General features: G+C 49.3%; 1 protein-coding gene across 13 annotated transcripts in view; it reads left to right on the top strand.

Moving 5' to 3' along the window:
- ARVCF (ARVCF delta catenin family member) overlaps positions 1-15,322 on the top strand; it is a 2,420,581-nt gene that overhangs the window by 1,826,742 nt on the left and 578,517 nt on the right. The window contains exon 1 of one of the 13 annotated variants that reach the window (XM_069620034.1): positions 3,642-3,866. The exons of 11 other annotated variants lie outside the window; for them this stretch is intronic. In XM_069620034.1, coding sequence (XP_069476135.1) covers positions 3,843-3,866 — 24 coding nt within the window. In that variant the 5' untranslated portion in view covers positions 3,642-3,842. Of the gene's footprint in view, positions 1-3,641; positions 3,867-5,137; positions 5,315-15,322 lie in introns of those variants that run through there. One more of the 13 variants, XM_069620035.1, reaches the window with a different exon arrangement.

The following is a 15,322-nucleotide window of genomic DNA, read 5'->3' on the forward strand; positions in this document are numbered from 1 at the left end:
AAACTTGTACAGATGCAATGAAACGCAAGTAGCAAAGCAATCATGAATCTAGCCAAATGATTTTAAATAGATTAGACCATGGCAAGCGCCAACATATACATATATACCTCTATAGAAACATATGGACAAGTAAAGGATGAATGTTTCCACAACATATATAAGCAGTACTGAACGAAGCAAGAAGGCCTCATTTTAGTGTTGCAGTTGAGAAAAGCAATTGAATTAAAAGGAATAAAATTTCAGCTAAGAAGTTCACTAAGCCAAGAAAGCCAAGGTCTTATCAAACTGGAATTGGCTGACATTGGATACAATTAACGTGAAAGAACAGAAGCTTCTGTTCAGAGAGGTCAAGCAAAATCAAAGACGTCAGAGGATTATTGGAGAATAAAATCAAATACACGAAAAGGCTCAATTTCGGGGTATCCAGTCATGTAATAGAGGGAAGATGGACGAGCAAGATGATCACACCTATGCACGGAAGCCGGCTAGTCCCCACACTCCTTAAAAATTCTCAGACAACAGTACAAACTCAAGGCCAACTTCAAAGCATTTATTGACACTGGACCATTGAGGTGATGATGGATAGTATTTGAATTGGAGGGAAGCTGTTGCAAAGACGATCCCACCTGCACCTGGCTGTTCAGTCTGTGTGCTGCTAATGTAGATGGAAAAGTACTGATGGGGGTTATAAGCCAACCAAATGTAGGGTACCACGTAGTTGGGGGTCCTATAGTGTGAGTAGCCAATGGGATGTCATACATTTAGTGACGTGCATAGTGGCCATTTTGAAGGGAGGGTTTAGTTGCCCCACCTGATGTTAACTATCCAATTACCTCTTTCCGTTACTCTATACAGATATAGAACCTATTCTTAGTTACTCACTTAGAACCAATCCCACTCACCATTAGGTTTTTGTAGTTTTCCACGTAGGATGACGTTGGTAATGATGCAGGTTAAAACGTTGATGATGACCAGTTATAGATATAAGAACCCTATTTTTGATGAAGTAAGCAGAGTCAGAGTATCGAGCGCTTGCTTATTTTCGTTGTACTCCCCCGTTTTAGATGCTTGACATTAAAACAGACAAACTTTTGCCAAACTATTTGTGTCGTCTTAATTATTGATGCATGAATAAAATCTGCATCCCCAGCTATCTCCAGGGTACCGCTACTCATCTTAAAGGACTGGACGGAGCCTCCAGTTCATATGTGTTTATGGAAACAAGTTTAATGAATTGGAAATGTGTGTTAAGGTTTATATGTTAAACCTTATAACGCAATAAACAAAACAGAACTTGTGGAGAATGGGACAAGGGGCTAAGTACGTATTTATTTGTGTATTTGTTTATTTATATAGCACACCTAACCCAGAGGTATCTGGGCGCAAAACACTTATCTAGCGAGGGCTATGCTGGAAGCTGACTCTATAGAGTAAAGATTGCATAAGGACTGTCTACATTAAGGATGTTGTCATTTGGGGAGAGCGGGGTAGTAGTGTTGCAGTATAGAGAGAATATGTCTTCTATATGGGACTGGATGGATAAGGTGAGTACAGTATATGGGTTGGGTGAACAGAGCAAGGATTCTATATGGGGCTGGCGGCATCGAGGAAGCTGGCATTGGAGGGTAATCGTAGGTGAATATGTATGGGGCTGGCATTATAGAGGTGGGGCCTATAGGGGGTTAGGACGTAACGCTTGGAACCTGTTTTACTCTGGAATATAAAGGAGGCTGGCCGAGACTGTAGGAACGTGGTGTGGGTGAGAGTGCTATAGCAACCGGTCGTATAGGGGGCGCCATGCCCAGGAGAAGGGTGCATAAGAAATTAAATGCACAGGTGTCTTGTTTCTTTATGAGGTGTATATGTCCCGGTTGTTTAGGAGTGCAGTCTGAGGAGCGGGCTGTATATGGGGTGTATTTACGGGGCAAGTTGTGCAGGGGCAGATCTGTGGGAATGGGGGTGTAAAATGCGGGCTCTGACGTTCACAGGAGTACGGGCAGCCCGGACAGGAGAGCCGGGCGTTATGGATAAGTAGCTGCCCGGATCCCCTTGTGAGGAGAGGTGCCTGGAGCGGCGTGTATAAGGGACTGGCTTCTTGAGGGACAGGCAGTATGGGGCTGCAGCAGACAGTGCGGGCGTTATGGATAGGTATTTGCCCGGATCCCCTTGTGGGGAGAGGTGCATGGAGCGGCGTGCATGAGGGACTGGCTCCTTGGAGGACAGGCCAGTAAGGGGCTGCAAGCAGCAGACAGTGCGCGCGTTATGGATAAGTAGCTGCCCGGATCGCCTTGTGGGGAGAGGTGCATGGAGCGGCGTGCGTGAGGGACTGGGCTGCAGGCAGCAGACAGTGCGGGCGTTATGGATAAGTAGCTGCCCGGATCGCCTTGTGGGGAGAGGTGCATGGAGCGGCGTGCATGAGGGACTGGGCTGCAGGCAGCAGACAGTGCGGGCGTTATGGATAGATATTTGCCCAGATCCCCTTGTGGGGAGAGGTGCATGGAGCGGCGTGCATGAGGGACTGGCTCCTTGGAGGACAGGCCAGTAAGGGGCTGCAAGCAGCAGACAGTGCGCGCGTTATGGATAAGTAGCTGCCCGGATCGCCTTGTGGGGAGAGGTGCATGGAGCGGCGTGCATGAGGGACTGGGCTGCAGGCAGCAGACAGTGCGGGCGTTATGGATAGATATTTGCACGGATCACCATGTGGGGAGAGGTGCATGGAGCGGCGTGCATGAGGGACTGGGCTGCAGGCAGCAGACAGTGCGGGCGTTATGGATAGATATTTGCCCAGATCCCCTTGTGGGGAGAGGTGCATGGAGCGGCGTGCATGAGGGACTGGCTCCTTGGAGGACAGGCCAGTAAGGGGCTGCAAGCAGCAGACAGTGCGCGCGTTATGGATAAGTAGCTGCCCGGATCGCCTTGTGGGGAGAGGTGCATGGAGCGGCGTGCATGAGGGACTGGGCTGCAGGCAGCAGACAGTGCGGGCGTTATGGATAGATATTTGCACGGATCACCATGTGGGGAGAGGTGCATGGAGCGGCGTGCATGAGGGACTGGGCTGCAGGCAGCAGACAGTGCGGGCGTTATGGATAGATATTTGCCCAGATCCCCTTGTGGGGAGAGGTGCATGGAGCGGCGTGCATGAGGGACTGGCTCCTTGGAGGACAGGCCAGTAAGGGGCTGCAAGCAGCAGACAGTGCGCGCGTTATGGATAAGTAGCTGCCCGGATCGCCTTGTGGGGAGAGGTGCATGGAGCGGCGTGCATGAGGGACTGGGCTGCAGGCAGCAGACAGTGCGGGCGTTATGCATAGGTATTTGCCCGGATCACCATGTGGGGAGAGGTGCATGGAGCGGCGTGCACGAGGGACTGGGCTGCAGGCAGCAGACAGTGCGGGCGTTATGGATAGATATTTGCTCGGATCACCATGTGGGGAGAGGTGCATGGAGCGGCGTGCATGAGGGACTGGGCTGCAGGCAGCAGACAGTGCGGGCGTTATGGATAGATATTTGCCCAGATGCCCTTGTGCGGAGCGCTGCTGACAGGAACGGTCCCGCAGAGGCCGAGTGCGCCAGGATCAGCTCCACACACACGGGGCGGGCTGCATCCAGGGCCGCTCCATAGGGGCGGGCTCCGAGCGCTCCGGCCCCTCCCTCATCTCTCCCCGCCGCCGTCGCACAGGAGCCGCTGTCTGTCTCGGAGCCGCAGCCTTGGATTACCGAGCAGGGGGCACAGGAGCCCCGGATTATCGAGGAGGGGGAAACAGGGGGAGCTCCACGGGAGTAGCCGCAGTTCCGGGGGGCAGCAGGGAGCCCCGGACCCTCGGGGTCGGAGGAGTCCCGGACCAATGCCGGCCGAGCAGCTGCTGCAGGTCAGTGCTGGGCGGTGGGGCTGGAGCTGCGGACCGCTATTTGCACTGGGGGGCCCCTGTGCTCCTGACGCCCAAGCACTCCAAGCTAACCTCTGCCTCTCTGCCCACTGTTGCCCCCCGCCCCTTTCCCTGCGTCTCGTTTCTCACGGATCCCATCTCTATCTGCCGTGCCCCCCTCTCACTGCTTGAAGCCAACAGGGCCCCCTCTTTTACTTTCTTCTGTCTTCTCTCCACCACTTCGACATTTTTCTCCACCGGGTGCCACCCTCTCCTTGCCACCTTCTCTTTCCCCCTGCCACCTTCTCACTCTCTCTCCCATCTTCTCACTCTCTCTCTCTCCATGCCTCCCTCTCCCTGACACCATCTCTCTCTCGCTGGCACCTTTCTTTCTTACTCTCTGTCACCTTATATTTCTCTCTGCCTCCTCTCTCGGACACATTTTTCTCCCTCTCTGTGCCACCTCCTTTCCCTCTCTGTGCCACCTCCTTTCCCTCTCTGTGCCACCTCCTCTCTCTCTCTGTGGCTCCTTCAGTCTCTGGCATCTTTTTCTCTCCCACTCTCTGCCACCTTATATCTCTCTGCCTCCTTCTCTCACAGGCACATTTCTCTCACTATCTGTGCCACCCTCTCTCTATGCCACTTTTTCTCTCTCTCCCGCCTTCTCTCTCTCTGGCACATTTCTCTCGCTCTCTCTGCCACATTCTCTGGCTCTCTATGCCACCTTCTTTCTCTCTCTCTGGCACCTTATCTCTCCCTCTATCTTCTCTCTCTGCCGCCTTGTCACTCTCTCTGCTGCCTTCTCTTACTCTCTCTGCCGCCTTCTCTTACTCTCTCTGCCGCCTTCTCTCGTTCTCTCTGTCACCTTATCTCTCGCTCCTATCTTCTCTCTCTGCCACCTTCTCTCTTTCTCTGCTGCCTTCTCTCAAACTCTCTACGGCCACCTTCTCTCGTTTTCTCTGCCACTTTCTTTCTCTCTCTGCCGCCTTTGCTCTCCTCTCTCTCTCTGCCGCCTTTGCTCTCCTCTCTCTTTCTACCACCTACTCTTCTCTCTGCCGCCTTTGCTCTCTCTCGCTCTCTCGCCTTCGCGCGCGCTCTCTCTCTCTCTCTCTCTCTGCAGCCCCCTCTCTCTCTCTCTCTGCCGCCTTCTCTCTCGCTGCAACCTTCTCTCTCTCTCTCTCTCTGCCGCCTTCTCTCTCTGCCGCCTTGGTTCTCTCTCTCTGCCACCCTTTCTCTCCGTCTCCTCCCGTCTTTGCCTGTCCCGGTTCCTTTCTTTGCCCCCTACTTTTCTTTGTCTCCCACTTTGCTGTCGCCTTCCTTTCTGTCTGCCGGTTTCCCATCAAGTCTGTTTGCCTCTCTCAAACTCCCTCCTTCGCCCCCCTCGCCCCTCTGGTGCCAGACAAAGCTCTAGGGTTCCTGGAATACCAGCCCCCACCCACGCCATGCTTGAGGTCGGTATTTTCGGGAGATTCGGAAGTGGCGAGACTGTAGTAAAGCAGAACAGCCCTCTGCTTTTCGCTGGCTCGCTTGAACCCCCTTCACTCCCAACTTAAACTCCCACTTACTGATGGCTTGGCTGGCTGCCGGATTACCCTAACCTCACGGACGCAATGCCACCCCTCCTCCGAGAACTGACTGGATATGCTCGCCCCCCACCGCCCCCGTTGCCTGCCCCAGCCTCACTTCGTGCCCAATTGACGCAATTCCCTGTTCTTGGGGTCTTGTTGTGATGCGGCTGGGGGGGGGGGGGGCGGGGGGGGGGGGGGTTGCTGGCTCCCACTGCCTTGCGATTGTGGGTTTCTGTGATTGTCAAGAAATATGTTGGCTGTGTGTCTTGGGAGGTGTTCTGCTGTGTACTCAATTCGTCTGGCTGCCAGGGGCCTGTCTGTTGGGGGCTTGCTATCTTTTTTTTTGGGGGGGGGGCAGGCTCTCTTCAGGCTGGTCCTGCTTTTCGTGGTGCCCTGAGGTTCTGAACTTGGCGTTGTCGTGGTAATGGGAGGTTTGAAGCGGCAGTTTCCATGGGTGACATTTTAGATGGGGGGGGGCAGGGTGTTTTTGCCCCACCCCACACTTTAGTGGCACACCATTTTGTCCCCCTCATTTGTAGGGGCCCCTTTACTTCAGGTGCCACCCCCCCCCAACATTTTTAGCAAATGTACTCCACTATGTGTGCCGGATCCTTGCTGTGGGTCGTCTTTGTGTGTTCTTGAAAGGGTTCTGTGTCCCTGGAAGGGTTGTGGGGTTCTTGAAAGACGGTGGTTGCAGGCCACCTGTTGCAGGTTTGCTTTGATTAGAACAGATCTTTCTGGTGGTTGTGTTGGGGTGCATCCTATGCTCTCTTGGAGAGGTGTGTATCTATCTGACACTCGTTTTTTTCTTGTTTTCCTGTCCATGCTGAGTTGGAGTTTCCTTGGGGCTCAAGGGGGTGCTTACCTCCCCCCTTCTTCCTGGCATCTCCTTAGATGATGTGTCCATGTAAGTTTTGTGGGGTTGTGGAAAGACAGTGGTTGCAGGCCAACTGTTGCAGATTTGCTTTGGATTAGAAAAGGTGGTTTTGGTGGTTGTTTTGACATAGGGAGGATGTTGTGCTCTCTTGGAGATGTGTTTCTGACACTCTTTTTCTTGCTGTTTTCCTGTCCTTGCTGAGTGGCTGTTTCATCTTTGATTGGTGGAGTGTTTTAGAGTTTCTGCTGTCTTGTGTTGTTGGCAGGATGCTTTGCTCTTTGGAGATGTGCAGTTCTTGCTCTGTTCCCCCTTTTGTCTTATTGATGCTGTTGGGTTTTTGAGGTCCTAATGGGTATTTTTTCTTTCCTCATGGAGAGGTGGGTATGATATGATATGATATGATATATTTTATTTATATCGCGCTCATACACAGGTGTTTAAGAGCGCGACCAAGCATCGGGTGGGGAACAGGGGTGGTAGCTGCCAACTCCCTGTCTTTGCTCCTTCCCTCTTCTAGCTAGCTGCTGTTTACCAGTCTTTTCCGCTCCCATGTTGCAGTTGTGGGGTGTCGTTTGAGGAGTTTGTTTTTTCTTGAATGCTTGTTGTGTTATTGGTAGAGTAATGGTTGCTGACCGCCCTTTTGCTTCCTGTTTTGCTAACTTTGCAGAGGTTTTGGGCTTGTGATGGGTTGTTGCGTTCTTGCGAAGGGTCGGTTGGCCAATGGGGGTTAGGGGGAGGCTGCAGGTTGTCTTGCTAAATAGTTCTGTACTTGGGGAATGGATGAAATGTCACTATGTTCTTAAGGTGTCTGTCTCATGCTCCTACGTCACAGAACCAAATCCGGTGCACTGGATGGGTGGTTGCGTGCATGCACCTGAGAATGGGCACACTAGTGACACACCTGTTGCTTCTTGACTAGAGGTATAATTGTCACTGCTTGCACAGTAGCCACTGAGAGATGGTGTGAATGGATTTTTCTTGGTTTTGGCCTGAACACAGTGGTCGAGGTGAGCGGGAACGGTCGGGAGCAGAGTTTCGCAACTTTTTTTGTTTTTGTTGTTGCTTTGAACAGTTCTACTACTGTTTGCAACAACTTCCACCATTCCAGAACTGTTCTTTGTGAAGTTAAAGCACACTTCTCCACGTTACCGCCGGATGGCGGTTACAGCTAAACTGAATTTTGTTTCAACTGAATTGGCTGTCAACCAGCATGTTTGCAACCCTTGAAAAATTGTTGCGTAGTGCTGCCGGCCGGCCCGGGTCACAGTTCCGCTACTGTTCTTTGTACACTTCTACCAGTGCCCGAACATCGCACTTGTGTCGTTATAAAACTACAAAGTGTAGAGGTGCACTTAGGTTTGTGTTATTTCACCACTGGTGTGTTGGTTGTAAAAAGAATTTGTTGCGAGGCTCAAATATTTACTAACACGCCCTTGACGCGTCAGGATGGACACTCGCCTAGTGTTGCCACCACCCACGGCTGCTCCCCATGCTGTCAACATATATGGGGGTTAAAGCTGCAACTCCCACTATCTTATCGTGGTTGATGGTTGTACTCAGTATGGCAAATGCGTGATTTACAAATACCAATTTAAATGTATTCATTCATTTGTAAAGCGCCTGAACCTGAGGCACCAGAGCACTGTTTAATCCAGTCACATGACACATGAGATTCATGGGCGCTTTGAAATCCCTCCATAGACATGCAGACAATGACAGAAATGTGGGTTATTATGGCAACAGGTAATTATGCACAGCAGGGCCAAGGGGAGGACCGCTAGGCAAATAGCCAGGTTTTCAGGGCCTTGTGGAAGGACCAGTAGGAGTCCTCTGCACTTAGATCAGGGGGGAGGGTGTTCCAGTGATTCACCACTAACGTAGGGAAGTTGCCCCCCCCCCTTAGCTCTTTTCACTTTTGGATGGGCCAGACGATGTGTATGGAAGGACCTTACCGGCCTGTTAGACTTCGATATTTGAATTTTCTGGGCAAGGTATTGCGGGACGGTGCTGCTCAGGCATCTCGTAATGGACAATGCTTTGAAGATAATCTTTTCCCGAATAAGGAGAAAATGTGCCTTTTTTCTGGCAGCTGAGATGTAGTCTCCAATCAATTTACACATAAAATAACGGACTCGTTGTGTCTTGGCATGAGGCAAATCCGTAAGTGTGTCTTTAAACACAATCATCATTTGCATGTTGCTATGATTCTACAGGTGTTGATTATGTGACTGGCAGTTATAATAAAGCTGCCAAAACACCGCCTCATAATCTAACTGAGTCTGAGCCAGTAAGGTGCCGGGGCTCAGAAATAAGTGCCAGGGCTGAGCCCCGGCAAACACCCCCACAAATTAAGCCCTGTCCCAATCGCTAAATTGTACCACTCTAACCCTGAGCTATTTGGTTCCACTCCCCACTTGTATGCATGTATTTTCTCTCAGAGCTAGTGTAGGATTTTCCTGGACAGCTAAACCCCCGTGTGTATTAATAACACGGTGGGTGGACACCAGCCCGCCATCTGGCTCTCCTGGGCCCCCCACCCTCCCCGGATCTCTTTCAGTTCTGCCCGATTATCCGTGGCCGCCGCACGGGCTGACCTTGCTCCAGATTTATAGGAAGAATTCGGGCCACGTGCAGGCGGCTTCGGCCTTTGAGGGCCCCGCCATCGGCAGCCCTTGATGGGCCGCGAGGGTCCATTTCGTGTATTGTCATTTTCATGTCGTTCGGAGGGCATTTTATTTGGATATCCATCACAGCTCTCGGGTTTACCATGGACAGGCAGGAGAAGGCCATCTGCTGTGTTGCGACTTGTAGTTTTCCTAAAATTCAAATGGGAAAGAAAGAAACCAGTCCCAGAATCCCAAGCCGTAAAGATGTGTGCTGGTGAGCGCTTTTAAGTCATGCAGCTCCACGGTGGGTGATGTTACTCATAAGTCATGCAGGTTAACGGTATGTGATATGACTCCATGGGCTGCTGCTTCCAAGGTCTGCAGGAATGTCCGTGAAGTAATACAATGAGGTTCGCTTAAAGCGCTTGATGCCGGATGCTGTTGCTTTTAGGCGCTGTATTCATCAGGTATTATAAATTATGTGTCTAGGCCCCAGGGGGTGGACTGGGAAACCAAAAGATGCCGTGTAAATGATTTTTAAAGTGGCCACAAATTACACATCGTCAGCAAGCCCAACCTTTTTCCTATGAGAAAACGTGGAAATAACAGACAAAAAGAGGTCCAGGGTGCAGAGGCCCACCGGCAAATCTCCAGAGTTGCCTATAGGCCAGTCCACCCCTGATGGGCCCAGGGTGCATAGGCCCACCGGCAAATCTCCAGAGTTGCCTATAGGCCAGTCCACCCCTGATGGGCCCAGGGTGCAGAGGCCCACCGGCAAATCTCCAGAGTTGCCTATAGGCCAGTCCACCCCTGATGGGCCTAGGGTGCAGAGGCCCACCGGCAAATCTCCAGAGTTGCCTATAGGCCAGTCCACCCCTGATGGTCCCAGGGTGCACAGGCCCACCGGCAAATCTCCAGAGTTGCCTATAGGCCAGTCCACCCCTGATGGGCCTAGGGTGCCGAGGCCCACCGGCAAATCTCCAGAGTTGCCTTTAGGCCAGTCCACCCCTGATGGGCCTAGGGTGCAGAGGCCCACCGGCAAATCTCCAGAGTTGCCTATAGGCCAGTCCACCCCTGATGGGCCATATCGAGTAATCTTAAAATGCCTTTATGTGCCAATTTGTCATTCTCTTGGAGACCCCTGGCACGGTTTCTTCGGTTCCGCTGCGTTCCCTACACTTGCGTATGTGTTAGGCTGTTTCCGGGGGGTGCTGGTACATATCTGTGGTTGCTGTGTTCATTTTCTTCCACTTTGTGAGCCGAAGTCCTAGGTTTGTGGCACCAGCTTTTGCTTCAGCGTGGCACATGTGCTTTTGCCCAAGATCACACAAGTGTTGTTCAGGAGGTGAGCAGAACCTACATCCCTAGCGTTCTGCGTGCAGAGTGAATGCCATGATCACCGGGCACTTGACTCACTCACTGACCCAAAGCAGTGTGTCCTGTCAGTGTCTGATTAGGCCGCCAGCCAGGGCGGAGCAGGAAATAGCCAGTGAATGCTATCAAATAAACAGATGCAAATAAACTGTGTGTTCTGAGGCCCACGGGCGTGTGGCGCATTACAAAAATTGAAATAAATGTAAACATTTTAAAAATAAAATTGGGGAAAAAAGCGCAGACTACACCACTTATTATTGCACACGGCATTTTTAACACAAAAACCTCACATTCAGTCAGTGCTGTACACCCGGTCTGGTCCTATCTCAGAGAGGTGGTGTTCACAAAGATGTGTTGCCCTATTATTGTGTAAGCTTACTGGCCCTTTCTGTCCATACTGCTCTGAAATGAGTCTTTCCTAATTGAGCTTTTGGTTTCCTTCTTGCCCTTGTGTCAGTAAAATGCTACTTTAAGCTGGTGGGATTTGAACCTGCGCCTTGGACGGAAATAGAACCATTATTGATGTCTTAAATAACGGTTATATGTGATGTTACCAACCACAATTACAGAGTAGTACATTTAATCGAGGACAAAACGCGGAATGTTTTTTTTTTTTAAAAATGTATTTGGGGTAGCCCCCCCCACCAAGGCCCTCTTGTTTTTTACCCCTATAACACCACTCCAACCCGACCCATTTTAACCCGTTTACCACACTGCCCGTCCACTCTGAAAGGCACTCTGTAATGTTTTAGATGTATTGGCTGGATACCTTAAACCGCAGCTTCTACAATGATGACCGCAGAAGGTTTCGAAACAAAGTAATATTGGTGCATCCCAGCGGCTTCTTAATGAGCTTTTGCAAACGGTAGGTGTACCTGCCAAGTTTCCTTGCTTGAAGCCTCCTAATGTGCTGGCCAAGCTCCCTCTCTTGCAGTTGAGGGATAAGTTAGTCAAGCTCCCGCCCTGGGCAGCCTTTGCCAAGCTCTGTCCTTTGCTGCTGGTGCTTGCGTTGGCCAAGCGCCCTCCTATGCATTGCTCGGTGTACAGCCCACATGTGCTTTGTGTGGCTTATTAGCTGAGCATCCGCCCTTGCTATGGCAGGGATTGAAATTGGGATTTGTTGACCAGGAGCAAAAAGCAGCTCCTGGGTATCGGGTATAACCACAGAAGAAAAAGTATCCAGAGTGTCGGATACTCCTGTCCCAGGCACACCTTTTTGCTGAAAACTTCAGCCAGAGATTCAATTAAATTTTGTTTCCATTATATCCTTGAATAATTCCAAAATAATTAATTTCAGTCCCAACCCAGTTCAATTAAAAGATGTCTTTATATTCGTTGATATCAGCACAAGGCCTTTCGAGATTATCACCCCTTAATCGGGTGCAAATTCACAGTTCTACAAAGTAAATAACAATCCATCAATACCGTATGTGGATATTTTCCTACATTTCACAAATCCAAAATATATGTCATAATAAGTATTATTTCTTTACAATAGTGAATAAACTGCTCAATTCCTTAAATGCCTGGAAACACATGCCTACGAAATTGATCAACAGAGAAGGAGGACCACTAACGACGAGTGTGTCGGCATCACCTATCACTGCAACTGGACCTTTCCCAACACAGGAGGTACCTTTATTAGATCCAAAAAGCAGACTCGAAGAGGGAAAAAGAGCTCTAAGATTAAAGCAAAAATGAATGATGAAAACAGCCCAGTAGTAAATATTTCTACTAAACAGCTGAGCAAACAACTACTGAGATTGCTCAAAATGGGTTTATCCTTTCTTCCAACATTTAACACAACTTTATTCACTACAACCCCCCCCACGCCCCGTTGAAAATGCATCACTTTCGTTTGATCTACTAGAACTCGGCCCGGAGAGCAATTTCGATACATCATTTAACAATATAGCTCTCAACGTGTTTGAGAATCAAGTTATCAAGGAGATGAGTAAAGTCAATTACAAGAAAAAGTTTCCTTGCAACATCAGAAATAACCAGCCTTAACTGATTGAGAGCCTTGCTAAAGATGAACGTCGTATCATTAAACCTGCAGATAAAGGGGGAGCCATCGTAGTTATGCACCTCGAGTTCTATTATGCCAACTGACCAAATCGTTTACCGGACGAAGATGTCTACCTTAAACTAGACCAAGATCCTGTAACTGAGTTTGTATATCTAATCCAGAACACATTAGCAAAAGCTGAGGAAAATGGTTGGATCACATCGAAAATCAAAGAATTTCTCCAAATTATTTTCCGATAACCGTGCGTTTTAACTCCCTACCCAAAATTCACAAACATGCTACGAAACCACCATTTAGATCCATCGATGTATACGAATATACAGGCACGTCTTTTCATTGAACTGGATTGTGACTGCATTTAATTATTTTGGAATTTTTGGATGATATGATGTTAAAAAAAAAAACTTGTCATTGAATTTCTGGCTGAAGTTTTCATCAAAAGGGTGTGTAGGGGACGGGAGTATCCAACACTCAGAAAAAGGTGTGATGGGGACGGGTGTATCCGACACTCTGGATACTTTTTCTTCTGTGACTTGTTTTTCCAACCTCGTGTCAAGGTTGTGTTACTTTCTCTGCACCCAAATAATCTTTACATTCACGACCATTCGCTGACAATCACCTGAAAAAAGGTGTGCACACTGCCTGCTATATATATCGGGCATAACCAGTCAGACAGGAGCTACCTCTGGGGAACCAGGGGCTGGTACAGACTGCGCAGCAAATCGGACTTCGTGCAAGATGCAAACTCTAGCTTTGTGTCTATTTCATGTTGTCCAATATGCACTAAATGTCCCTTAAGTGTGTTCTTTATCGTCCTTTATATACATTCCCAAAAATACATAATTAAAATCACATAGCTAGATTTTTATGGCACCTCTTTCCCCAAGAGTCAAAAGTAGCTCCTGGTAGGTTTTGGTTTCAAGCCAATCAGGCTCCCCATGGATAGAACCAGGAGCTAAATAGCTCCCAGTAATTTTCGAGCCCTGCTATAGTGCTTGCAAAGTTAACTCTTGCCATTGGGCAATGTACAGGCCGAGTAGCTTTGTTTTCACCCAGTAGGCATGCTGTCATGCTTCCCCTTTGTAGTAAAAGGATGTTTTTGTCAATCGTTTACTTTTGCAGTCGGTGGATGGCTTGTCCCAGCTCCCTCCCTCTCTTGCAGCCAGTGGCAGGTTTGTCCCAGGAACCTCCCTCTCTTGCAGCTGGTGGAGGGGTTGTTCCAGCACCCTCCCTCTCTTGCAGCCTGTGGAGGGGTTGGCCCAGCCACCTCCCTCCATTGCAGCCAGTGGCGGGATTGTGTCAGCCCTTTCCATCTCTTGCAGCCAGTGGAAGTATTGTGACAGCACCCTCCCTCACTTGCAGCCAGTGGAGGAGTTGTCCCAGTGCCCTCCCTCTCTTACAGCCAATGGAGGGGTTGTACCAGCCCCTCCATCTCCTGCAGCCAGTGGAGGTGTTGTACCAGCAGCCACCCTCTTTTGCAGCCAGTGGAGGGGTTGTACCAGCCCCTCCCTCTCTTGCAGCCAGTGGAGGGGTTGTCCAAGCACCCTCCCTCTCTTGCAGCCAGTAGAGGTTTTGTCCCAGACCCCTCCCTCTCTTGCTGCGAATGGTTGTGCTGTCCAGCACCGCCCTTTTTTTTCAGCCAGTGGGGGTGTTGTCCGAGCACCTTCCCTTGCTGCCATTGGAGGGGTTGCCCTCGCTCCTGGTGCTGCAGGTGGCTGCCATTGCCCTCATGTCCTCTGGTTCTGCCATTGCCCTCATGCCCTCTGGTGCAGCCCTTGACCTCGCCCCCTTTGCTACAGCCCTTGGCCTGGCTCCCGCTCCCTCTGGTTGTAATGGTTTATTGAGAAGACACCCTCAACAAAGGGATTTCCTTCTTCCCCACTTAAGGTCCGATAGCACAGAGAGTAGAGCGCTCACTTTGACATCTGTGCAGAGCTTGCTGATGCAGGTTTGAACCCCGGCAAACTCAGCCTTTCATCATTCCGGGGTCGATAAATGAGCACCACACACCGTGGGTAATAATAAGCAGTGCTCATATACCTGAGGGCTCGTAGCGCTATATAAATGCTAAATTATTATTATTATTAAGGTGTGGTGCAACAAACTGTTTAACAGATTATTTTCTTCAGTCCTACTTCAGACACATATCACGTGCCTTGAATCCCTCTCCCCCTGAGCTAACAATGAGCCAGGAACCAGGCTGGTGTAAGGGAAATATAGTGGTATTTATTTAAATAGAAGTAATCGACATTAGCACGAAAATGTCAAATACCACTTTATCAGTGGCACAACACAATCAACTTCTCTCAGCATAAATAAATCACAAAGGTGAGTTGACAAGAACACAATCGCAATTGTTCACTTTCTGCAAATTTCACGTCAAGAAATAATTACATTTATCAATAGTGAAAGGGATTATCATGTAGTGTTGTGCGATTTTGATTTTCCTGTGGGCATAAAAGGATAGCAGTAGGATTTCAAGATTGGTACAAATACATATGGCAATTATGATTTCGGCCCACACTTTTGGTTTAAAATAAACACAGGGTGATTTAGTGGTTTGTTTTTAGACCCACCCTACTTTGGTCTGTGTTGGGGAAGTCTGACAGGAACATTTGAATGATTTGAAGAAGTTTGGATTTCAGACCCCTCTCCACTGAAAGGCCCGGGGTCAGCAGGACAAACGGGATTACCCAATTAAATTATAGGCTATAGTTTTCAGCACACACTGGGAAGTGAGCTTTGTTAATTTCAAATTTTAACAAAATTCACCCCTTAGTGTTTTGCCAAATGGTGAATTAATTAAATGACTATGTTTAGTTATATAGGCTAAGGATCTATACATTCCATTTCAACCCCCCGCCCACCATAAAGCGAAAGGATTCAAGGCAAGCAGACTTCCCCCACCTTTTTGTTTCCCAGGGTTCAGTTCTACTTACATAGAAAGCCTCTGTTTAAAGTTCAGAAAAGACAGCTGCATCTCAGGACACTCTCAAAGTAAGCTT

Source organism: Ambystoma mexicanum, chromosome 10 (genome assembly GCF_040938575.1).
Source record: "Ambystoma mexicanum isolate Mex_15411 chromosome 10, UKY_AmexF1_1, whole genome shotgun sequence".
In the NCBI taxonomy this organism is placed as follows: Eukaryota; Metazoa; Chordata; class Amphibia; order Caudata; family Ambystomatidae; genus Ambystoma; species Ambystoma mexicanum.